Source organism: Bufo gargarizans, chromosome 4, assembly GCF_014858855.1.
Source record: "Bufo gargarizans isolate SCDJY-AF-19 chromosome 4, ASM1485885v1, whole genome shotgun sequence".
Classification (NCBI taxonomy): Eukaryota; Metazoa; Chordata; class Amphibia; order Anura; family Bufonidae; genus Bufo; species Bufo gargarizans.
Window position 1 is genome coordinate 405,302,787 of NC_058083.1, and position 25,639 is coordinate 405,328,425.

Genomic DNA, 25,639 nt, shown 5'->3' on the forward strand with positions numbered 1-25,639 from the left:
ACTGACACTTTGTCATGGAGCCATGGGTCAAACAATTATTTCTGCTCTTCCTCCTTCCAACCCCAGAGCAGCTTTTCAGTTGCATCCTCTCTGCCTTCTTTTTTTTTTTCCTAAGAGGCAACATGTGCTAGGGAGGATACTCAAGATACTATGCCTGTTAATGACTTGTGTGAGAACAGTTAGCATTGAGTCTGCCATGAGGAAGAGGTCCAGGTGGAAGAGGAAAACCACTTGCATAGCTATGTTGGTGGTGTTAGTATTGGCACTTGTAGCCATGGTGGCGGTGGTAGGGGCAGTGGTAGAGACAGTGGCACTCAGGGCAAATACAGAGCAGAGGGAGGGAGGCCAAGGAGCCCGCAATATCATATCCCAGTCTTATAAAAGTGGCATGGATTAATAATGATTGAGCTAGACAGGATTGGGGAACAAGATCAGAGTGCTGAGGAGGAGGTAACATCAGAGGAGGAGGATGGTGGCTGCACCAGCAATCAGGGGTAGTGGCAACATAAGTCCAAAAGCTGACATAAACCTTCCAGAACCAAATCTACTTCTATTATGGTTAGCTTAGGAATTGCTATACTTACCCCCCCCCCCCCAGCACCCGTGTCTCCTGATGCCGATACAGCCACCACTTGTCATTGTCCCTCCTGTGACATAGGTTTGAACATCTGAGAGACTGGCTGCACGTTAGGTTATCTGACAGCCTATCTGGTAATGAGTAGAGGTCCTTCTCAAACAATTAGCATATTGTGATAAAGTTCATTATTTTCTGTAATGTACTGATAAACATTAGACTTTCATATATTTTAGATTCATTACACACCAACTGAAGTAGTTTAAGCCTTTTATTGTTTTAATATTGATGATTTTGGCATACAGCTCATGAAAACCCAAAATTCCTATCTAAAAAAATTAGCATATCATGAAAAGGTTCTCTAAACGAGCTAATAACCTAATCATCTGAATCAACTAATTAACTCTAAACACCTGCAAAAGATTCCTGAGGCTTTTAAAAACTCCCAGCCTGGTTCATTACTCCAAACCGCAATCATGGGTAAGACTGCCGACCTGACTGCTGTCCAGAAGGCCATCATTGACACCCTCAAGCAAGAGGGTAAGACACAGAAATTTCTGAACGAATAGGCTGTTCCCAGAGTGCTGTATCAAGGCACCTCAGTGGGAAGTCTGTGGGAAGGAAAAAGTGTGGCAGAAAACGCTGCACAACGAGAAGAGGTGACCGGACCCTGAGGAAGATTGTGGAGAAGGACCAATTCCAGACCTTGGGGGACCTGCAGAAGCAGTGGACTGACTCTGGAGTAGAAACATCCAGAGCCACCGTGTACAGGCGTGTGCAGAAAATGGGCTACAGGTGCCGCATTCCCCAGGTCAAGCCACTTTTGAACCAGAAACAGCGGCAGAAGCGCCTGACCTGGGCTACAGAGAAGCAGCACTGGACTGTTGCATGTCATTCGGAAATCAAGGTGCCAGAGTCTGGAGGAAGACTGGGCAGAGGGAAATGCCAAAATGCCTGAAGTCCAGTGTCAAGTACCCACAGTCAGTGATGGTCTGGGGTGCCATGTCAGCTGCTGGTGTTGGTCCACTGTGTTTTATCAAGGGCAGGGTCAATGCAGCTAGCTATCAGGAAATTTTGGAGCACTTCATGCTTCCATCTGCTGAAAAGCTTTATGGAGATGAAGATTTCATTTTTCAGCACGACCTGGCACCTGCTCACAGTGCCAAAACCACTGGTAAATGGTTTACTGACCATGGTATTACTGTGCTCAATTGGCCTGCCAACTCTCCTGCCCTGAACCCCATAGAGAATCTGTGGGATATTGGGAAGAGAAAGTTGAGACGAAAGACCCAACACTCTGGATGAGCTTAAGGCCGCTATCGAAGCATCCTGGGCCTCCATAACACCTCAGCAGTGCCACAGGCTGATTGCCTCCATGCCACGCCGCATTGAAGCAGTCATTTCTGCAAAAGGATTCCCGACCAAGTATTGAGTGCATAACTGAACATAATTATTTGAAGGTTGACTTTTTTTGTATTAAAATCACTTTTTTATTGGTCGGATGAAATATGCTAATTTTTTGAGATAGGAAATTTGGGTTTTCATGAGCTGTATGCCAAAATCATCAATATTAAAACAATTAAAGGCTTGAACTACTTCAGTTAGTGTGTAATGAATCTAAAATATATGAAAGTCTAATGTTTATCAGTACATTACAGAAAATAACTTTATCACAATATGCTAATTTTTTTAGAAGGACCTGTATATCCCGGTGCTCTGTAGTTCTATTCTTGCGACAGATTTGTATATTGTGGTATTCTTGTCAAAGTTGGCATTCTCTCATGTATACCTGGTTTACTGTAGGTTACATCCTGTGTGGCAAGGCTGAATCTTGTTACCTAATTTGATTCTTTTAAATTTGGCTCATATTTTTTGCAATTTATACATTAAATGTTAAGTTTTAATGTTGATCACCTACACCATGTGAATTGTTCTGTTTATTTTGGTCACTGTTGTAATTATAAGGCTTAAGACTATAGCAATTTAGTCATGTGATACTTACTTACTTACTTTCTTATCTACGATAACCCAGATCGGATCCCCTGGCCGAGACCAAGTTGCGTGGCTTATGCTGACTCAGCTTTTTCTGTGGAAAAAGGGGCCATTTTGTTGACATTTTGTTTGTCTTTATGTTCAGCTTCAAGGTGAAAACAAAAGAAAAATGTTTAATCCTCATCGCACTCTTGTTGGTGTGGGTGGGGAATCTGAGAATGTACTTTTGTCATTTACCGGTAGTACCCGATTTCTCCTGTCTGCCGAGGTGGCGCTAGATTCCACAACTGTGGGAATTGAAGTGTTTATTGATGGTGGGGCAGGGGTTAACCTAGTTGATGGTCAGTTCATCTGTATGCAGTGGTTGACAACAAGTGCTTGAGACAAAAATATTTTGGTGTTTGCAATTGATTCCCCTCCACTCACACAAAAATGTTTGTTACAAATGGTGCAGGACATCCTTTTAAAAGTGGGCAATTTTCATCAAGAATCCATTTTGTGTTTTGTGCTAGAGGGTCTGCCTGCTCCCTTGGTGCTAGGTTTAGCATGGTTAAGCAAACATAATCCTACTATAGATTGGCAAGCGAGACAGATTCTTGATTGGAGTGATTATTGCATAGACAACTGTCTTAGCATGTCGTTTTCTGTTGTAACCACTAAAGTTGTACCTTCGTTTATTTCAGATTTTTCTGATGTATTCTCTGAAAGTGGAGACCAGGAATGTCCTCCACATCGGGAGTATGATTGCCCCATCAACCTTATTCCCAGAGCTTAAAGTTGCCCAAGTCTCGGTTGTATAATCTTTCTGAACCCGAAAGAGGAGCCATGCGAGAATATATCACCGAGAGTTTGGCTAAAGGTCATATTAGACCATTCAAATCCTCAGTGGATGCAGGATTCTTCTTTGTTAAGAAAAAGGAAGGCACTCTTAGGCCATGTTTGGACTTCTGTAAGCTTAATCGCATTACTGTCCGTGATTCTTACCCCCTTCCTTCGATCCCGATTTTGTTCAATTTTTAATATTCTGCCATGCCAACCATTTTCTCCAGTCTCAGGAAACTTCTAGCAGCTTGGAAAATGCAGCAAAAGTGACCCACGACTGTATTTCACACGCATTATGCGAATATTACATTGATGATTTTTCATAATCAAGAAATTATCATTCGCGAATATGACAAATATTCGTGAAATATTGCAAATTTGAATATAGCCCCTGCCGCTCATCACTAATTTGAAGAGATCAAGATGTGAAGTGAATGTTTTGACCCAAAAAGCATTTCATAGAAATTCAGTGAAAATAAAAAAATACATTTAGAGATAAGCAAACTTAAAAAAAAAAATTGATTCAACCGGTTCGCCGAATTTTTTGGAAAAATAGTGAAATACTCAGGTAGTGAAATAATAGTCAGTATGACATTCAAATGACAGGTGTCACTGTTAGAATCATTGCAGACTTCACTTATTTGGGCAATCAAGGGGCCAAAACTGACCAAATAACTCAAGTATGAACTCAGCCTTACAGGTCGATGTTAGCGCCAAGAAAAAGCGCACTCCTTTTACACTGTTGTCAGCTGATTCCACATAGATGTCTACAGAACCTGTTCTATTAAACACTTATACAAGTAGAGCCCCTCGACAGAGTGGAGAGGGTGTCAGCAGTAAGTTTGTGTCGACATCACCGATTATTTTGCCCTCCCTCTGATCCGTCAGAACAATAACCCAAAAAAAAATTGATCCGGTCTATTGAGCATCCGCCTTCACTCGGTCAGCATTTGGTCAGTAATCCATCAGTATTGCTAATGCCAAAAAAATCTAATAAATTAAAAGGAAATTAAAACGCCCCAAAAAGGTCTGTAATACATTCAGTGGTAAGGCTACTTTCACACTAGCGTTCGTTGGTCCGCTCGTGAGCTCCGTTTGAAGGGGCTCACGAGCGGACCCGAACGTCTCCGTCCAGCCCTGATGCAGTCTGAATGGATGCGGATCCGCTCAGACTGCATCAGTCTGGCGGCGTTCAGCCTCCGCTCCGCTCGCCTCTGCACGGACAGGCGGACAGCTGAACGCTGCTTGCAGCGTTCGGGTGTCCGCCTGGCCGTGCGGAGGCGTGCGGATCCGTCCAGACTTACAATGTAAGTCAATGGGGACGGATCCGTTTGAAGATGACACAATATGGCTCAATCTTGAGGCGGATCCGTCCCCCATTGACTTTACATTGAAAGTCTGGACGGATCCGTACGAGGCTATTTTCACACTTAGCTTTTATATGCTAAAATAATGCAGACGGATCCGTTCTGAACGGAGCCTCCGTCTGCATTATTATGATCGGATCCGTTCAGAACGGATCCGATCGAACGCTAGTGTGAAAGTAGCCTAACACAGCTAAATTGCAAACAAATGCTGCACTACCTAAATGCACTATATAGAAAGTATATTATTGGTATATAACACCCATGCTTCAATCAGATTTTTTGGGGGGGCAACTGGTATTTAACACCAGTATAAATTATTTGTTACAATAGCGTTTGTCACTATCTGTAGCTGAGGTAATGCAGCAAAACCACAATCAAATGCTGCATTACCCAAATGCACTATATAGAAAGTATATAATTGGTATATAACACCCCTGCTTCAATCATTTTTTTTTGGGGGGGGGGGTAACTGGTACCGTATATCGCACCAGTAGAAGTTATTTTTTCCAATAGCGTTTAGCATGCTGTGTAGCTGCAGTATCGCAGCAGAACCGCACACAACTGCTGCACAATACAAATGCACTATAAAATACTTTCTATGTTAGAAAGTATATTATAAATATATTACACCCCTCAGTAAGTCACACCTATCGATAGCACACCTATACCAGTCCTTAAAAGGACTTTTGTGGCCCTATAAGCTAGCGTTTGGTGTCCCCAACAGATTGTCCCTGCTCCACACAGCAACCTCTCCCTACACTGGCAAAAGACTGAATGTAAAATGGCGGCCAGATCAGGTTTATTTATAAGGTAGGGGATATGTCCATGTGCTGAAACGTCTCAATTGGCTGTCCTGTCCCACCTGATGGATGTGTCATGGGTCAAAGTTCTTCACAATGTAAAAGAATATGGCTCCGGCGGACATCGCCATATGTTCGCCCATTCGGCAACCCGTGAACGCCCAAAGTTCGCCGCAAAACGACCGCCAGGCGAACCGCAAGGCCATTTCTATCAAACAGCACTTGCATCCCAATAACAAGAACGGTTTGCTGGAATTGCAGAGCTGTATAATAGCTATTTGGATTCCCAGTCAGTGCAGCAAGGTGTAAGAGGATTGTTCCTATTACCCAGGCTGTAACCTCCCCTGCTAAACCCTGTTCAACATAAATGCTGTAGAATGATTCCTCCCTATCCTTTCTCTACACCTTGAATAATCTTTACTTGCACTTGTAAATCTTTTTTTTTTTAGCACAATGAAGTTTTTTCTAGCACTGTCCCTAGCGCCTGCTGACGTCTCTCCCTGCACTAAGTACAATGGACAATGGCAGAATCCAAGATAACTGAGACTATTTATAGGGCTGCAACATCACAAGGCTGGCTGGATGCTGATTTGGCTACATGCATGGCATTATGGGTGATCCCGCCTTCCCAGAGTTCCTTGCTCCATGTCCTCACACGTGCAGCAGCCATTTTAGGAAAAAATTTGATTCGTTACCACGAAGCGTGAGGAAATTCAGATTCGGTGCGAATCGAATAATTCCTGAAATTCAGAACGAATTCCACTTCGTAAGCTTCCATTTGCTCATCTTTAATGACATTTTATTTCCAATAACATGTTGCTTTAGCCCCAAATTTTTAATACTTTACAAGGAGTAACAGAAGAAAAAGCAACCCACAATTTGTTATGCATTTTTACTGAATACCGCAACTCTCCATATGTGGTCATAAAAACTGCTGTTTGGGGACATAGCAGTGTTCAAAAGGGAAGGAGCAAGATCTGGATTTTCTAACATGGAATTTGCTGAAATATTTTTTAGGGACCATAACATTTTTATTTTTTTTATTCACTGAGCTGTGTGAGGGCTTGTTTCTTGCTGGACAAACTGTAGTTTTTTCCTTTTTTGGTACCATTTTGGGGTACAAATGATTTTTTTGATCGCTTGTTTGAACTTTTTTTTAGGAGGTGAGGTGGGCAAAAATTGTAACTTTTTTTTTTATGGGATTCCTCATGCGGTATATATCATATAACTTTATTCTGTGGGTCGATACGGTTATGATGATACTAAATGTACACTGTTTTTTCATGTTTTACTACTTTTGCAGCATAAAATCCTTTATTAAAAATAATTTATATTTCGCCAAGTACTAACATCTATAATATTTTTATTTTTACACCAACATAGCTGTGTTTTTTTTATTTTATTTTTTTTATGGGATGGTCTGTAGTTTTTATACGTAACATTTTGAGATACATATGAATTTTTGATCAATGTTAATAAAAACAAATTTTGGTGAGGTGATGAAAACAGAAATGTCATCATTGTTTACAAAAAAAATTCTCAGCGTTCACCACGTGGGATTAGTAATATTCTTTTATAGATCAGGTTGTTACGGACACAGCAATACTTATGTATAGTTTTATTTTATTTTTTCATTTTTATAATTGATTGTAAATGAGCGGATATGGGAAAAGGTACTTTTTTTCATTATATTTTTTAAAAAAAATTTATATTTTGTTTGCTATTTTCATACTTTTGGTCCCTGAAGATCTAGTGGTCCTGATGTCATCAATTGCAGTCTACAGTACTGTCAGTTTTACGCTGACATTCAGCCTGATAAAACCTTGCCCCCGGCAGACTTCGGTGAGTGACAAGCCTGGAGGTCCTTGTAAGGTCAAGGCAAACATCAGGACACTGCCATTACAGCAGCCCAGCATCAACATTCTCTACTGACCACTGCATGTACAGGATTAAATGACTGTTGCAGCAGAGTGTCAGCTGACACTTGCTGCTGATGGTGGCGGCTCAGTTAATCTGCCGCTGCCATCTTCACACATGGAGCACGGGGGGGGGGGGGGGGGGGCATCAGGGGGCACAGGGGCTATTAGGGGCTTAAAGGGAACCAGTCACCAGGATTTTGTGTATAGAGCTGAGGACATGGGTTGCTAGATGGCCGCTAGCACATCCGCAATATTCAGTCCCCATAGCTGTGTGCTTTTATTGTGTAAAAAAAAGATTTGATACATATGCAAATTAACCTGAGATGAGTCCTGTATGTGAGATGAGTCAGGGACAGGACTCATCTCAGGTTAATTTGCATATGTATCAAATCGTTTTTTTACACAATAAAAGCACACAGAGCTATGGGGACTGGGTATTACGGATGTGCTAGCGGCCATCTAGCAACCCATGTCCTCAGCTCTATGCACATCCCGGTGATGGGTTCCCTTTAAAGGAAACATCAGGTGCACAAGGGGGGCACCACGGGCATACCTGATTTCAGGCTCTGTTCTCCACAATCACGAACTTTAGAGATCAAAGCCTGAAACCGTAACTATTGAAGCAACTACGCTCTGATTGGTTAGTCTGTACAGACTAACCAATCAATCAGAGCAATCGCTCACAAGGGACCACTCTAATTGGTCCCTTACTGGCTGCTCCAGTGTCTCTGCTGTCCGTTACAGTGGAAACTCCTGGGATCTGACACTTTATATGTAATTTTTTTATTTTAAAGGTATTTCAAGGATACATACTATGGAGTTACATCACTCCAAAATGATCTGACTCTTTATAGTGTCACAGCCCTGGTCAACCGTTACATTCATTACATGCAGTAAATTACATGCAATCTAAACATACAGTTATGTCCATTTGCAACAATGGGTTAAAGGACAGAATGTATCACTTACCATTTTCATTTCTTCAAATGTAATTGCCATCATAGTCTTGTTATTGAAGTGTTTCTCCCAAGTTTCCAAATAATCAAAATACTGCCCAAAAACCACTAAAAGAGAAATATCAAAAAGTATGTTATTCCTGAGTTTTAAAGCACAGAAAATAAAAAAATATTAATTTTCTATCTGCACTCAAGACTGATTAAGACGATTAACAATACAGTTGGAATATTTTTATTAAAAGCAACTCTCAAATCAGAAGATCATATTTAATAAAATGACAGGCTCAATATATGGTATTTAGATATGACACATTGGGCCAAAGTTACTAATGTTAGTGCACCTAGAAACAGCAATTTTTTTTGGCACATTTATGGCATAGTTTGGCACATGACACTCACTGGGCCATGCATTGAAGGGAGGGGTGCACATAAATAAAATAAATAATAAAACCCTTCTTTGACTCAGGGCATGATCTGTTTTTGGGGCCCTCTGTCTTGTGGCAGTGGATCTGCCCCTGGTGTTAGTAAATTTTGGCAGTGCAAAGCAGAAGTTACTTGAACGGGTCTCTGGAGGCAATGATGAGAAAGCTTGTCATGCAACAGGATGACTGTACTTTACTGCAGCAGCTCAGCAGATGGTTCACACAGGCCCTGAATACATTAACTACAATCTGTATCACTTTTGTCATATACAGTTTCCCCAGGCTGTGTATGGAGGGCAGAATGCACAATAGAAGTTCCCTTTTAAGTTTTTTCTATCTACTGTAGTCTGGATAGTTGTTGCTGCTACTAACCACATTCTGGCTCAGGGTCTTCCGTAGCTTTCTGTAGCCTAGAATTTTAGAAGCAATTCTTAAAATGTTTAAGAAAATTGTAGAAACTACACCCCTCAAGTTATTTAAAAATGATTTTACAAACTTTGTTAACCCTTCAGGTATTCCACAAGAATTAAAGGAAAATGTAGATGAAATTTCTGAATTTCACTTTTTGGGCAGATTTTCCATTTTAATCAATTTTCTTTCTTTAACATATCAAGGGTTAACAGCCAAACAAAACTCTATATTTATTACACTGATTCTGCAGTTTACAGAAACACCCCATATGTGGTCGTAAACTGATGTAAGGCACATGGCCGGGCGCAAAAGGAAAGGAGCGCCGTATGGTTTTTGAAGGCAGATTTTGCTGGACTGGTTTTTAGACACCATGTCCCATTTGAAGCCCATCTGATGCACCCTATAGTAGAAACTTCTGAAAATTGACCCCATTGTGGAAACTACGGGATAAGGTGATGTTTTATTGGTATTATTTTGGGGTACATATGATTTTTAATCGCTCTAGATTAATTTTTTTTGTGAGGCAAGGTAATGAAAAAATTGTTGTTATGGTACAGTTTGAATTTTTTGTTCATGTGACAGGTTAGATCATGTGCTATTTTTATAGAGCAGGTTGTTACGGACGTGATTATATCAAATATGCATACTTTGTTTCAGTTTTACATAATAAACATTTTTGAAAAAAATGTTTGTCTCCATTTTCTGAACGCCATATTTTTTTATATTTTTCTGTTGATCATCTTGTGCAGGGCCTCATTTTTTTGCAGGAAGAGTTTACTTTTTTATTGGTACCATTTTTGATAATTCATTATTACACTTTATGGGTAGAGTTGAGCGAACACCTGGATGTTCGGGTTCGAGAAGTTCGGCCGAACATCCCGGAAATGTTCGGGTTCGGGATCCGAACCCGATCCGAACTTCGTCCCGAACCCGAACCCCATTGAAGTCAATGGGGACCCGAACTTTTCGGCACTAAAAAGGCTGTAAAACAGCCCAGGAAAGAGCTAGAGGGCTGCAAAAGGCAGCAACATGTAGGTAAATCCCCTGCAAACAAATGTGGATAGGGAAATGAATTAAATTAAAAATTAAATAAATAAAAATTAACCAAAATCAATTGGAGAGAGGTTCCATAGCAGAGAATCTGGCTTCCCGTCACCCACCACTGGAACAGTCCATTCTCAGATATTTAGGCCCCGGCACCCAGGCAGAGGAGAGAGGTCCCGTAACAGAGAATCTGTCTTCATGTCAGCAGAGAATTAGTCTGCATGTCATAGCAGAGAATGAGGCTTCACGTCAGCCACCACTGCAACAGTCCATTGGCATATATTTAGGCCCAGCACACACACAGGCAGAGGAGAGAGGTCCCGTAACAGAGGATCTGGCTTCATGTCAGCAGAGAATCAGTCTGCATGTCATAGCAGAGAATCAGGCTTCACGTCAGCCACCACTGCAACAGTCCATTGTCATAAATTTAGGCCCAGCACCCAGGCAGAGGAGAGAGGTCCCGTAACAGACAATCTGGCTTCATGTCAGCAGAGAATTAGTCTGCATGTCATAGCAGAGAATGAGGCTTCACGTCAGCCACCACTGCAACAGTCCATTGGCATATATTTAGGCCTAGCACACAGGCAGAGGAGAGAGGTCCCGTAACAGACAATCTGGCTTCATGTCAGCAGAGAATCAGTCTGCATGTCATAGCAGAGAATGAGGCTTCACGTCACCCACCACTGCAACAGTCCATTGGCATATATTTAGGCCTAGCACACAGGCAGAGCAGAGAGGTCCCGTAACAGACAATCTGGCTTCATGACAGCAGAGAATCAGTCTGCATGTCATAGCAGAGAATGAGGCTTCACGTCACCCACCACTGCAACAGTCCATTGGCATATATTTAGGCCTAGCACACAGGCAGAGCAGAGAGGTCCCGTAACAGACAATCTGGCTTCATGACAGCAGAGAATCAGTCTGCATGTCATAGCAGAGAATGAGGCTTCATGTCAGCCACCACTGCAACAGTCCATTGGCATATATTTAGGCCCAGCACACACACAGGCAGAGGAGAGAGGTCCCGTAACAGACAATCTGGCTTCATGTCAGCAGAGAATTAGTCTGCATGTCATAGCAGAGAATGAGGCTTCACGTCACCCACCACTGCAACAGTCCATTGGCATATATTTAGGCCCAGCACCCAGGCAGAGGAGGGAGGTCCCGTAACAGAGAATCTGTCTTCATGTCAGCAGAGAATTAGTCTGCATGTCATAGCAGAGAATGAGGCTTCACGTCAGCCACCACTGCAACAGTCCATTGGCATATATTTAGGCCCAGCACACACACAGGCAGAGGAGAGAGGTCCCGTAACAGAGGATCTGGCTTCATGTCAGCAGAGAATCAGTCTGCATGTCATAGCAGAGAATCAGGCTTCACGTCAGCCACCACTGCAACAGTCCATTGGCATATATTTAGGCCTAGCACACAGGCAGAGGAGAGAGGTCCCGTAACAGACAATCTGGCTTCATGTCAGCAGAGAATCAGTCTGCATGTCATAGCAGAGAATGAGGCTTCACGTCAGCCACCACTGCAACAGTCCATTGTCATAAATTTAGGCCCAGCACCCAGGCAGAGGAGAGAGGTCCCGTAACAGACAATCTGGCTTCATGTCAGCAGAGAATTAGTCTGCATGTCATAGCAGAGAATCAGGCTTCATGTCAGCCACCACTGCAACAGTCCATTGGCATATATTTAGGCCTAGCACACAGGCAGAGGAGAGGTTCATTCAACTTTGGGTAGCATCGCAATATAATGGTAAAATGAAAATAAAAATAGGATTGAATGAGGAAGTGCCCTGGAGTCCAATAATATATGGTTATGGGGAGGTAGTTAATGTCTAATCTGGACAAGGGACGGACAGGTCCTGTGGGATCCATGCCTGGTTCATTTTTATGAACGTCAGCTTGTCCACATTGGCTGTAGACAGGCGGCTGCGTTTGTCTGTAATGACGCCCCCTGCCGTGCTGAATACACGTTCAGACAAAACGCTGGCTGCCGGGCAGGCCAGCACCTCCAAGGCATAAAAGGCTAGCTCTGGCCACGTGGACAATTTAGAGACCCAGAAGTTGAATGGGGCCGAACCATCAGTCAGTACGTGGAGGGGTGTGCACACGTACTGTTCCACCATGTTAGTGAAATGTTGCCTCCTGCTAACACGTTGCGTATCAGGTGGTGGTGCAGTTAGCTGTGGCGTGTTGACAAAAGTTTTCCACATCTCTGCCATGCTAACCCTGCCCTCAGAGGAGCTGGCCGTGACACAGCTGCCTTGGCGACCTCTTGCTCCTCCTCTGCCTTGGCCTTGGGCTTCCACTTGTTCCCCTGTGACATTTGGGAATGCTCTCAGTAGCGCGTCTACCAACGTGCGCTTGTACTCGCGCATCTTCCTATCACGCTCCAGTGCAGGAAGTAAGGTGGGCACATTGTCTTTGTAGCGTGGATCCAGCAGGGTGGCAACCCAGTAGTCCGCACAGGTTAAAATGTGGGCAACTCTGCTGTCGTTGCGCAGGCACTGCAGCATGTAGTCGCTCATGTGTGCCAGGCTGCCCAGGGATAAGGACAAGCTGTCCTCTGTGGGAGGCGTATCGTCATCGTCCTGCCTTTCCCCCCAGCCACGCACCAGTGATGGACCCGAGCTGCGTTGGGTGCCACCCCGCTGTGACCATGCTTCATCCTCATCCTCCTCCACCTCCTCCTCATCCTCGTCCTCCTCGTCCTCCAGTAGTGGGCCCTGGCTGGCCACATTTGTACCTGGCCTCTGCTGTTGCCAAAAACCTCCCTCTGAGTCACTTCGAAGAGACTGGCCTGAAAGTGCTAAAAATGACCCCTCTTCCTCCTCCTCCTCCTCCTCCTCCTGGGCCACCTCCTCTTCCATCATCGCCCTAAGTGTTTTCTCAAGGAGACATAGAAGTGGTATTGTAACGCTGATAACGGTGTCATCGCCACTGGCCATGTTGGTGGAGTACTCGAAACAGCGCAACAGGGCACACAGGTCTCGCATGGAGGCCCAGTCATTGGTGGTGAAGTGGTGCTGTTCTGTAGTGCGACTGACCCGTGCGTGCTGCAGCTGAAACTCCACTATGGCCTGCTGCTGCTCGCACAGTCTGTCCAGCATGTGCAAGGTGGAGTTCCACCTGGTGGGCACGTCGCATATGAGGCGGTGAGCGGGAAGGCCGAAGTTACGCTGTAGCGCAGACAGGCGAGCAGCAGCAGGATGTGAACGCCGGAAGCGCGAACAGACGGCCCGCACTTTATGCAGCAGCTCTGACATGTCGGGGTAGTTGTGAATGAACTTCTGCACCACCAAATTCAGCACATGCACCAAGCAAGGGATGTGCGTCAAATTGGCTAGTCCCAGAGCTGCAACGAGATTTCGCCCATTATCACACACCACCAGGCCGGGCTTGAGGCTCACCGGCAGCAACCACTCGTCGGTCTGTTGTTCTATACCCCGCCACAACTCCTGTGCGGTGTGGGGCCTGTCCCCCAAACATATGAGTTTCAGAATGGCCTGCTGACGTTTACCCCGGGCTGTGCTGAAGTTGGTGGTGAAGGTGTGTGGCTGACTGGATGAGCAGGTGGAAGAAGAGGAGGAGGAAGCCGAGAAGGAGGAGGTGGCAACAGGAGGCAAAGAATGTTGCCCTGCGATCCTTGGCGGCGGAAGGACGTGCGCCAAACAGCTCTCCGCCTGGGGCCCAGCTGCCACTACATTTACCCAGTGTGCAGTTAGGGAGATATAGCGTCCCTGGCCGTGCTTACTGGTCCACGTATCTGTGGTTAGGTGGACCTTGCCACAGATGGCGTTGCGCAGTGCACACTTGATTTTATCGGATACTTGGTTGTGCAGGGAAGGCACGGCTCTCTTGGAGAAGTAGTGCCGGCTGGGAACAACATACTGTGGGACAGCAAGCGACATGAGCTGTTTGAAGCTGTCTGTGTCCACCAGCCTAAATGACAGCATTTCATAGGCCAGTAGTTTAGAAATGCTGGCATTCAGGGCCAGGGATCGAGGGTGGCTAGGTGGGAATTTACGCTTTCTATCAAATGTTTGTGAGATGGAGAGCTGAACGCTGGCGTGTGACATGGTTGAGACGCTTGGTGACGGAGGTGGTGGTGGTGGTGTTGGTGGTACATCCCCTGTTTGCTGGGCGGCAGGTGCCAACGTTCCTCCAGAGGCGGAGGAAGAGGCCGAGGCGGCAGCAGCAGAATAGGCCGAGGCGGCAGCAGCAGAAGAGGTAGCAGGGGGAGCCTGAGTGACTTCCTTGGTTTTAAGGTGTTTACTCCACTGCAGTTCATGCTTTGCATGCAGGTGCCTGGTCATGCAGGTTGTGCTCAGGTTTAGAACGTTAATGCCTCGCTTCAGGCTCTGATGGCACAGCGTGCAAACCACTCGGGTCTTGTCGTCAGCACATTGTTTGAAGAAGTGCCATGCCAGGGAACTCCTTGAAGCTGCCTTTGGGGTGCTCGGTCCCAGATGGCGGCGGTCAGTAGCAGGCGGAGTCTCTTGGCGGCGGGTGTTCTGCTTTTGCCCACTGCTCCCTCTTTTGCTACGCTGTTGGCTCGGTCTCACCACTGCCTCTTCCTCCGAACTGTGAAAGTCAGTGGCACGACCTTCATTCCATGTGGGGTCTAGGACCTCATCGTCCCCTGCATCGTCTTCCACCCAGTCTTGATCCCTGACCTCCTGTTCAGTCTGCACGCTGCAGAAAGACGCAGCAGTTGGCACCTGTGTTTCGTCATCATCAGAGACATGCTGAGGTGGTATTCCCATGTCCTCATCATCAGGAAACATAAGTGGTTGTGCGTCAGTGCATTCTATGTCTTTCACCGCTGGGGAAGGGCTAGGTGGATGCCCTTGGGAAACCCTGCCAGCGGAGTCTTCAAACAGCATAAGAGACTGCTGCATAACTTGAGGCTGAGACAGTTTCCCTGGTATGCATGGGGGTGATGTGACAGACTGATGGGGTTGGTTTTCAGGCGCCATCTGTGCGCTTTCTGCAGAAGACTGGGTGGGAGATAATGTGAACGTGCTGGATCCACTGTCGGCCACCCAATTGACTAATGCCTGTACCTGCTCAGGCCTTACCATCCTTAGAACGGCATTGGGCCCCACCATATATCGCTGTAAATTCTGGCGGCTACTGGGACCTGAGGTAGTTGGTACACTAGGACGTGTGGATGTGGCAGAACGGCCACGTCCTCTCCCAGCACCAGAGGGTCCACTAACACCACCACGACCATGTCCACGTCCGCGTCCCTTACTAGATGTTTTTCTCATTGTTATGGTTCACCACAACAACAAATATATTATTTGGCCCAATGTATTGTATTCAAATTCAGCGGGATATAAATTTGAGGCCTAGTATTTAGGCGCTGGGTGACCGGTATGGATTTAGTGACAGAATTAGACTTGGAAATACACAGTAGCGGGTGTGTGTGAAGTTATTCTGAATGACCCAATGTGCACCTTGAATATTATATACCCTTTTAGGGATAGATTTCAAATAGCTCTGATATAGCAGAAACCACTAAATTATGAAATTGTTAAATTGGGAATTGTATTTAAACCCAGAACAAAAAATGTGCTTTGACGGACACTAAATAACTTTCCCAGCCACAACAGGACAGCGTTAACGAGAGATTTAGCGCGATATAAATTTGAGGCCTAGTATTTAGGCGCTGGGTGACAGGTATGGGTTTAGTGACAGAATTAGATTTGGAAATGCACAGTAGCGGGTGTGTGAAGTTATTCTGAATGACCCTATGTGCACCTTGAATATTATATACCCTTTTAGGGATAGATTTCAAATAGCTCTGATATAGCAGAAACCACTAAATTATGAAATTGCTAAATTGGGAATTGTATTTCAACCCAGAACAAGAAATGTGCTTGAACGGACACGAAATAACTCGCCCAGCTACAGCACTAAGGACAGATTTAGCGGGATATAAATTTGAGGCCTAGTATTTAGGCGCTGGGTGACAGGTATGGGTTTAGTGCCAGAATTAGACTTGGAAATACACAGTAGCGGGTGTGTGTGAAGTTATTCTGAATGACCCAATGTGCACCTTGAATATTATATACCCTTTTAGGGATAGATTTCAAATAGCTCTGATATAGCAGAAACCACTAAATTATGAAATTGCTAAATTGGGAATTGTATTTCAACCCAGAACAAGAAATGTGCTTGAACGGACACTAAATAACTCGCCCAGCTACAGCACTAAGGACAGATTTAGCGGGATATAAATTTGAGGCCTAGTATTTAGGCGCTGGGTGACAGGTATGGGTTTAGTGCCAGAATTAGACTTGGAAATACACAGTAGCGGGTGTGTGTGAAGTTATTCTGAATGACCCAATGTGCACCTTGAATATTATATACCCTTTTAGGGATAGATTTCAAATAGCTCTGATATAGCAGAAACCACTAAATTATGAAATTGCTAAATTGGGAATTGTATTTCAACCCAGAACAAGAAATGTGCTTGAACGGACACTAAATAACTCGCCCAGCTACAGCACTAAGGACAGATTTAGCGGGATATAAATTTGAGGCCTAGTATTTAGGCGCTGGGTGACAGGTATGGGTTTAGTGCCAGAATTAGACTTGGAAATACACAGTAGCGGGTGTGTGTGAAGTTATTCTGAATGACCCAATGTGCACCTTGAATATTATATACCCTTTTAGGGATAGATTTCAAATAGCTCTGATATAGCAGAAACCACTAAATTATGAAATTGCTAAATTGGGAATTGTATTTCAACCCAGAACAAGAAATGTGCTTGAACGGACACTAAATAACTCGCCCAGCTACAGCACTAAGGACAGATTTAGCGGGATATAAATTTGAGGCCTAGTATTTAGGCGCTGGGTGACAGGTATGGGTTTAGTGCCAGAATTAGACTTGGAAATACACAGTACCGGGTGTGTGTGAAGTTATTCTGAATGACCCAATGTGCACCTTGAATATTATATACCCTTTTAGGGATAGATTTCAAATAGCTCTGATATAGCAGAAACCACTAAATTATGAAATTGCTAAATTGGGAATTGTATTTCAACCCAGAACAAGAAATGTGCTTGAACGGACACTAAATAACTCGCCCAGCTACAGCACTAGGGACAGATTTAGCTGGATATAAATTTGAGGCCTAGTATTTAGGCGCTGCGTGACAGGTATGGGTTTAGTGACAGAATTAGACTTGGAAATACACAGTAGCGGGTGTGTGTGAAGTTATTCTGAATGACCCAATGTGCACCTTGAATATTATATACCCTTTTAGGGATAGATTTCAAATAGCTCTGATATAGCAGAAACCACTAAATTATGAAATTGCTAAATTGGGAATTGTATTTCAACCCAGAACAAGAAATGTGCTTGAACGGACACTAAATAACTCGCCCAGCTACAGCACTAGGGACAGATTTAGCTGGATATAAATTTGAGGCCTAGTATTTAGGCGCTGGGTGACCGGTATGGATTTAGTGACAGAATTAGACTGGGATATGGCCAAAAAATAAACAGACTATTGCTGGTTAAATGCACTTGGTGTGACAGCTTCACCCTGATGTAGGCTTTAGCCAAAAAACAACCACACCATTGAGGGTTAAATGCACTTGGTGACAGGCGCAGCTTGCCCCTGATTTAGTATATGGCCAAAAAATGAACAGACTATTGCTGGTTAAATGCACTTGGTGTGACAGCTTCACCCTGATGTAGGCTTTAGCCAAAAAACAACCACACCATTGAGGGTTAAATGCACTTGGTGACAGGCGCAGCTTGCCCCTGATTTTGTATATGGCCAAAAAATGAACAGACTATTGCTGGTTAAATGCACTTGGTGTGACAGCTTCACCCTGATGTAGGCTTTAGCCAAAAAACAACCACACCATTGAGGGTTAAATGCACTTGGTCGCAGCTTGTGCTGGCGCACCACAAGACACAAAATGGCCGCCGATCACCCCAGAAAAATGTGACTGACAAACGGTCTGTGCAGCCTAAAAACAGTGAGCAATTGAGGATCAGCAGCTCAATGATCCACAGCTGCAGATCGATCAGTTAATCAAGTCCTTTGGAGGAGTTAATCTGCCTAATCTCGCCCTACTGTCGCAGCCGCAACCTCTCCCTACGCTAATCAGAGCAGAGTGACGGGCGGCGCTATGTGACTCCAGCTTAAATAGAGGCTGGGTCACATGGTGCTCTGGCCAATCACAGCCATGCCAATAGTAGGCATGGCTGTGATGGCCTCTTGGGGCAAGTAGTATGACGCTTGTTGATTGGCTGCTTTGCAGCCTTTCAAAAAGCGCCAAGAAAGCGTCACAAAAGCGCGAAGAAAGCGACGAACACCGAACCCGAACCCGGACTTTTACGAAAATGTCCGGGTTCGGGTCCGTGTCACGGACACCCCAAAATTCGGTACGAACCCGAACTATACAGTTCGAGTTCGCTCATCCCTATTTATGGGGTAAAGTGACCAAAAAATTGGTTGTTTTGGCACAGTTTTAATTTTATTTATTTTTACAACGTTCACCTGAGGGATTAGGTCATGTGATATTTTTATAGAGCAGGTCGTTACGGATGTGGCAATACCTAACATGTATAGAAAAAAAGGGGTTCAGTCAGCACATCCCAGTGCACTGGCGCATGTCGCCATGGCTGAAAACACAACATATAACATACAATGCAACAGCAAACTGCAAACCAAATAAAGTACAAAAATGAATTATATTGCTTATGCTATGCTTATAAATTAGAGATGCTTGGCAAATAATTTTGTACAAAATTATTTGAGCCCGTCTGCCGCACGTCAAGGTGATCTCTGTAAGACAGGAACCTAAAACTAAGTTCAACCTGTTAAGTGCCATGACAGCAACCATGAAGTTCAGGGGGTGTAGGTTCCGCCTGCATGCTGGACTACAAGTACCAACATGCATGCTGAGCAAACAAAAGCTTTATACTCTAACCTATACCTAACATGTATACTTTTTCAGATTTGTTTTAAGTTTTACACAATTATAGCATTTTTGAAACAAAAAAAAGTTTGTCTCCCTAGTCGAGACGTAGCTTTTTTTTTATTTTTGGCCGATTTTCATTTTTTGTGGGATGAGGTGATGGTTTGATTGGTACTTTTTTGGGGGGGCACACGCCTTTTTGAACACTTGGTGTTTTTACGGTGTTCACCTGAGGGGTTAGGTCATGTGATATTTTTATAGAGCTAGTTGTTATGGATGTGGCGATACCTAATATGTCTACTTTTTTATTTATTTCACTTTAACACAATAATAGCATTTTTGAAACAAAAAAAATGTTTTGGGCGATTGTCTTATGAAGGGGCTTGTTTTTGACGAGGTGACAGTTTGCTACCATTTTAGGGGCATACAACTTTTTGATCGCTTGGTGTTGTACTTTTTGTGATGTAAGGTGACAAAAATGGCTTTTTTTGACACAGTTCATTTTTTTTTATGGTGTTTATCGGACGGGGTGGATCATGTGATATATTTGTGTTTTTATTTCTTTTTCTATTTTATAATAAAATTAGCAGAAAGGGACATTTTTTCTTATTTGAAACTTTATTTGTTTATAAAAACACTTTTCAACTTTTTTTTTAAACTTTATTTCTGTCTCACTCTTGGACTTCAACTATGGGGGGTCTGATCCCCTATGCAATGCATTACAATACATCTGCATTGTAATGCATTGCCTGTTAGTGTATTACACTGAGTAATACACTAAGGCCCCTTTCACACGGGCAAATCACCATGGTAAAAGATCATGTGACGTACCATGTGATGACCGGAGTGACGTCATCAAAGGTCCTTTACCTGTATTTAATGCTCACCACAGGTCCTATTCAACAAATGAGACAGAAGGAGATGCCGGGCTTCGCGATCAAGTGGACTAAGGTGAGTTAAATTATTATTATTTTTTAACCCCTCCAGCGCTGTTTTACTATGCATTTTGTATTCAGAATGTATTATTTTCCCTTATAACATGGTTATAAAGGAAAATAATAGCAATCTACAGAACACTGATCCCAAACCCAAACTTCTGTGAAGAAGTTCGGGTTTGGGTACCAAACATGCACGATTTTTTTTCACGCGAGTGCAAAACGCAATACAATGTTTTGCACTCGTGCAGAAAAATCGCGGGTGTTCCCGCAACGCACCCGCCTCTTATCCGGGCCAAAAATATGATGCCCGTGTGAAAGAGGCCTAACAGGTTGCTTAGGAGACCCAGCCTGGGGCTGGATCTCCTAGGCCCCCGTATAAGGCAAGTCCCAATGCCTTGCAACTTGCAAGGCATTGGGCAGCCTCTGAAAGGTATCTGGCTGCCTTCTCACCCACCAGGGGGCTGCCACAGCAGCGTGGGGACCCGATGGGATCCCAAACTTTTCGCAAATACTTTCTATGGCACGGTCAGTGCTGACTGCGGCAGAGAAGGGGTTAATCCGCTGGCATCGACTTTTACAGCGATACAGCACCGGCTATCAGGGACTGCAGGGCCACTACAGTGATCGGCGGGCACCGGAGCGGTGCGCGCCCGATCACCATGACATAAGTGTCGGGAAGGGGTTAAATATAATCAGTCCCCCCAAAAAATAAATTGATTAGAAATATGTCTGGAAACACAGAAATAAAGGGAAACTGATTTAGGCCTAAATTCATTTCCCCTCAGATACTTTTGTGTGCTGGCCAGTGTATTGGTGTTGATCACCTATATGCTGGTTAAATTAAATTGAACAAGTCCCAAAATTGCAACCGTGCAGAAATGGAATTCATGGAAATAGACGATTCAGGTCTGACTCTCAATTTCTTGTTATCACTCACAGGTACGGATGTAGTAGAGTTAACACTCATGACTAGGGTTGAGTGTTCGTACCGAACTTTAGGATTTTTGGACCCAGGACCCGAACATTTCAGTAAAAGTTTGGGTTCGGTATTCGGCGATTTTATTGGCACTTTTTGAAAGGCTGCAGAGCAGCCAATCAACAAGCGTTTAACTCTGTGCCCTTAGAAGCCATCACAGCCATGCTTACTAATGGCATGGCTGTGATTGGCCAGTGCAGCATGTGACCCAGCCTCTATATAAGCTGGAGTCTCGTAGGGCTGCTCGTCACTCTGCTGTGCTTAGTGTAGGGATAGGATGCTGCTGCTGTGAGGGAGAAGAAGAAACTTTAATCAGAATTGCAATTGAACTCAGCGATCTACATAGATTTTGTTGTGTGGGTGCAGTGCACAATCTTTTGACCCTGCCCTGTGCCCAGTGATAGAGAAAAATAACTTGTATCCGTCTGTTAGTTAGGTGGGCGACGACGGCCATTTTATGCAAGCTCAGTGCACCAGTACTGCATATGTGCTTTTGTGAGAGTATATAGTACAGCGGCTGCAACCTCCTATACCACCTGGATGCGGTGCACAACCCTTGCGGCCTACCCTTGGTCGCAGTAGGGAAAAAATAGATGAGATAGTCAGGGGGCACTCAACTATCTAGAACCAATGGATATTGTTAGTGTATTCAAAGGATTTATTCACATTAAAATTATTACATGCGGTGGTTGGACGCCGGTCAGTGTAGCCATGATGAGGACATTTTGGGGCCTCGTGCTGCACATGGGTCTAGTGCAAAAACCTAGTGTCAGGCAATACTGGAGTAGGGACATCCTCTACCAGACCCCACTCTACAGTATGACCATTACACGCCCCCGGTTTGAGGCTATCCGGAAATGCCTGCATTATGCAGATAATGCAGCATGTCCCCCCCCCCCCCCCCCCCCCCCGAGGTGATCCTGCCTATGACCGTCTGTATAAGATACGGCCGGTCATCGATCACTTCGGGGCCAAATTTGCGCAGGCCTACGTACCTGGAAGGGAGGTCTCAGTTGATGAGTCTCTCATTGCGTTCAAGGGGAGACTCAGTTTCCGTCAATACATTCCCACTAAGCGGGCGAGGTATGGCGTGAAAATGTACAAAATTTGTGAGTACCTCAGGGTACACTTACAAATTTCGTGTGTACGAGGGGCGAGATTCCCGTATTGAACCCCCAGAATGTCCCCCCACATCTGGGTGTGAGCGGGAAACTTGTGTGGGACCTTATGCACCCACTGCTAGATAAGGGTTACCATTTGTACGTGGATAACTTTTATACTAGCATTCCCTTGTTCAGGTCCCTTGCCGCCAGATCCACATCCGCTTGTGGGACCGTGCGGAAAAATCAACCCGGGCTCCCTACCTGCCCCCTCCAGGTACCCATCCCCAGGGGTGAGACCCGTGCCCTTACCAGTGGAAACCTGTTGCTGGTCAGGTATAAGGACAAGAGGGATGTCCTTATACTGTCCACAATCCACGGTAACAGCATCACCCCTGTCCCTGTGCGAGGTACCGTGGCAATGGTCCTCAAGCCCAATTGTATCATTGACTACAATCGGTATATGGAAGGAGTTGATCTCTCTGATCAAGTCCTCACGCCATATAATGCCATGCGCAAAACCCAGGCATGGTACAAAAAAGTTGCGGTCTACTTGGTACAGGTTGCCTTGTACAACGCTTTTGTACTATCCCGAAGCGCTGGGACATTCCTCCAATTCTGAGGCAGTCCTCAAGGACCTGATTTTTTCAGACCGGGAAAGAGCAGGCAGGAGTACCTCGGGAATTGGAGGCGCCCAGATCGTCCCTGGCCAACATTTTCCAGGTGTGGTCACCCATACTGGAAAGAAGGGATGGTCCACAAAAAAGTGCAGAATGTGTCACAGGAGGGGGATATGGAAGGACACCACCACTCAGTGTGACACTTGCCCCGGGCCTCTGCATACTCGATTGCTTCAGGGAGTGTCGCACTTCCATGGAGTACTACATTTTTATATTCCCCAACAGTCCCCTAGAGAACATAAAAAACTATGGCTCTCAGACTTTGGAGACACAAACATTTTTTTTTTCCAAAAATATTAGTTTTAGTGCAGGCATCTTTAAACTGGGGCCCTCCAGATGTTGGAAAACTATAACTCCCAGTATGCCCAGACAACCTACAGCTATCAGCAGGGCATGGTGGGAATTGTAGTTTTACATCTGGAGGGCCGCAGTTTGAGGATGCCTGCTTAGTGTCTCCAAAGTCTGAGAGCCATACATATTGGGCATCGCCGCGTCCGTAAAAATCTTCTCTATAAAAATAACATTTAACCCAACCCCCCCCCCACCCCGGATGAACAGCATTGAAAAAAGTGTAAAAAAAAAGCCATTTTTTGTCAGCTAACATCACAAAAAGTGTAATAGCGAGCGATCAAAATGTCATATACACCCCCAATTAGTGCCAATAAAACCACTATCTCATCCTGCAAAAAATGAGCCCTACATTAGTCGCCCAACAAAAAAATAACTGTAGCTCCCAGGCTATGGAGATACTAAAATATATATTTTTTGTTCCTAAAATGATAATATAGTGTAAAATCTAAATACATTTTAAAAATGTAGACATATTGGGTATCGCCGCATCCGTACGACTCTACCCTATAAAAATAACATTTGACCAAACCCCTCGGATGAACAGCGTTAAAAATATAAAATAAAAACGGTGCCAAAACACCCATTTTTGGGCAAAATTTCCATTTGAATCCTTTTTTTCCGGTAATAAAGCAAGGGTTAACAGCCAAACAAAACTAAATATTTATTGCCCTGATTCTGTAGTTTGCAGAAACACCCCATATGTGGTCGTAAATGGCTATATAGACACTAGCGGGGCATAGAATGAACGGAACGCCATATGGTTTCTGGAAGGCAGATTTTGATGGACTGGTTTATTTACACCATGTCCCATTAGAAGCCCCCCTGATGTAGCCTAGACTAGAAACTCCAAAAAAGTGACCCCATCTAAGAAACTACAAGGTATTCAAAAGTTACTTTACAAACTTTGTTAACCTTTTAGGTGTTCCATAAAACTAAATACCGAATGTAGAAACAATTTTAGAATTTATATTTTTTGTTACCTTGCCTCAAAAAAGTGTAATATAGAGGAACCAAAAATCATATTTACCCTAAAATAGTCCCAAAACAACAACCACCTTATCCCGTAGTTTCCTAGATGGGGTCACTTTTATGGAGTTTCTACTCTAGGGGAGCATCAGGGGGGCTTGAAAGGGTACATGGTGTAAATAAACCAGTACAGAAAAATCTGCCTTCCAAAAACCATATGGCGTTCCCGTTCTTCTATGTCCTGCCGTTTAGCCAAATAGTAGTTTAAGACCACACTAAAATGGGGTCATTTTTGGGTGGCTTCTATTACGTAAGCCTCACAAAGTGACTTCAGACCCGGGCTGATCCATAAAAAGTGGGATTTGGAAAATTTCTGAAAAATTTCAAAATTTGCTTCTAAACTTCTAAGCTATGTAACATCCCCAAAAAATAAAATGGCATTCCCAAAATGATACAAACACGAAGTACACATATGGGGAATGTAAAGTCATCAACATTTTGGGGGGTATTACTATGTATTACAGAGTAGAGAAACTGAAACTTTGAAATTTGCTCATTTTTCAAAATTTTTGGTAAATTTGGTATTTTTTTTATGCAAAACGATTAACTTTTTTTAACCCAATTTTAGCAGTGTCATGAAGTACAATATGTGACAAAAAAAACAATTTCAGAACGGCCTGGGTAAGTAAAGGCGTTTTAAAGTTATTAACACATTAAGTGACACTGGTCAGATATTCAGAAAATGGCCAAGTCCTTAAGGTGAAATAAGATGGCCAAGTCCTTAAGGTGAAATAAGGCTGAGTAATTAAGGGGTTAAAAAAACCCATTTTGGGCAAAATACTTAATATTGTAGCCTTTGCTGCATCTGTTATTGTTAAAACAAGCTTGAAATACTTCACTAATTTTCTGGGTTTGAAAAAATACCCATTTTTGGCAATACCCTCTATCTGGGGCCTCTGCCGCATTAGTGTGCAATTTAAGCTAGAAATACAGCTATAATTTTCTGGGTTTTAAAGAAATTACCTTTTTTGGCAAAATACTAAATTTTACAGCCCTTACTGCATCTGTACGTGTGAAATTCAAGCGCTATATACTGCTGTCATATTCTGTTAGTAAAAAAAACACCCATTTTGGGCAAAATACTTAATATTGCAGCCTCTGCTACATCTGTGATTGTTAAAAACATGCTTGAAATAGTTCAATAATTTGGCCACGTCACATGACCCCTCTGGCTCCCTATTTAAACAGGCAATCTGCTGGCCACAGATTGCCTGTTATTCAGGTTCCACCTGTGTCGCCTTGGATTCCTGGTGTATTTACCTCCTGTTTATCTGACGTCTCCCTGTCTGTTCCTGCTGTGCTGTACT

The 25,639-nt window shown here is 44.0% G+C and overlaps 1 protein-coding gene across 3 annotated transcripts in view; it reads right to left on the minus strand.

Moving 5' to 3' along the window:
* LOC122934485 (sulfotransferase 6B1-like) overlaps nucleotides 1-25,639 on the minus strand; it is a 247,225-nt gene that overhangs the window by 35,771 nt on the left and 185,815 nt on the right. For all 3 annotated transcript variants that reach the window (XR_006388668.1, XR_006388667.1, XM_044289970.1), the window contains exon 5: nucleotides 8,444-8,538. Coding sequence is in view for 1 of the 3 variants with exons in the window: in XM_044289970.1 (XP_044145905.1) it covers nucleotides 8,444-8,538 (95 nt within the window). In the remaining 2 variants the exon portion in view is untranslated. The remainder of the gene's footprint in view (nucleotides 1-8,443; nucleotides 8,539-25,639) is intronic.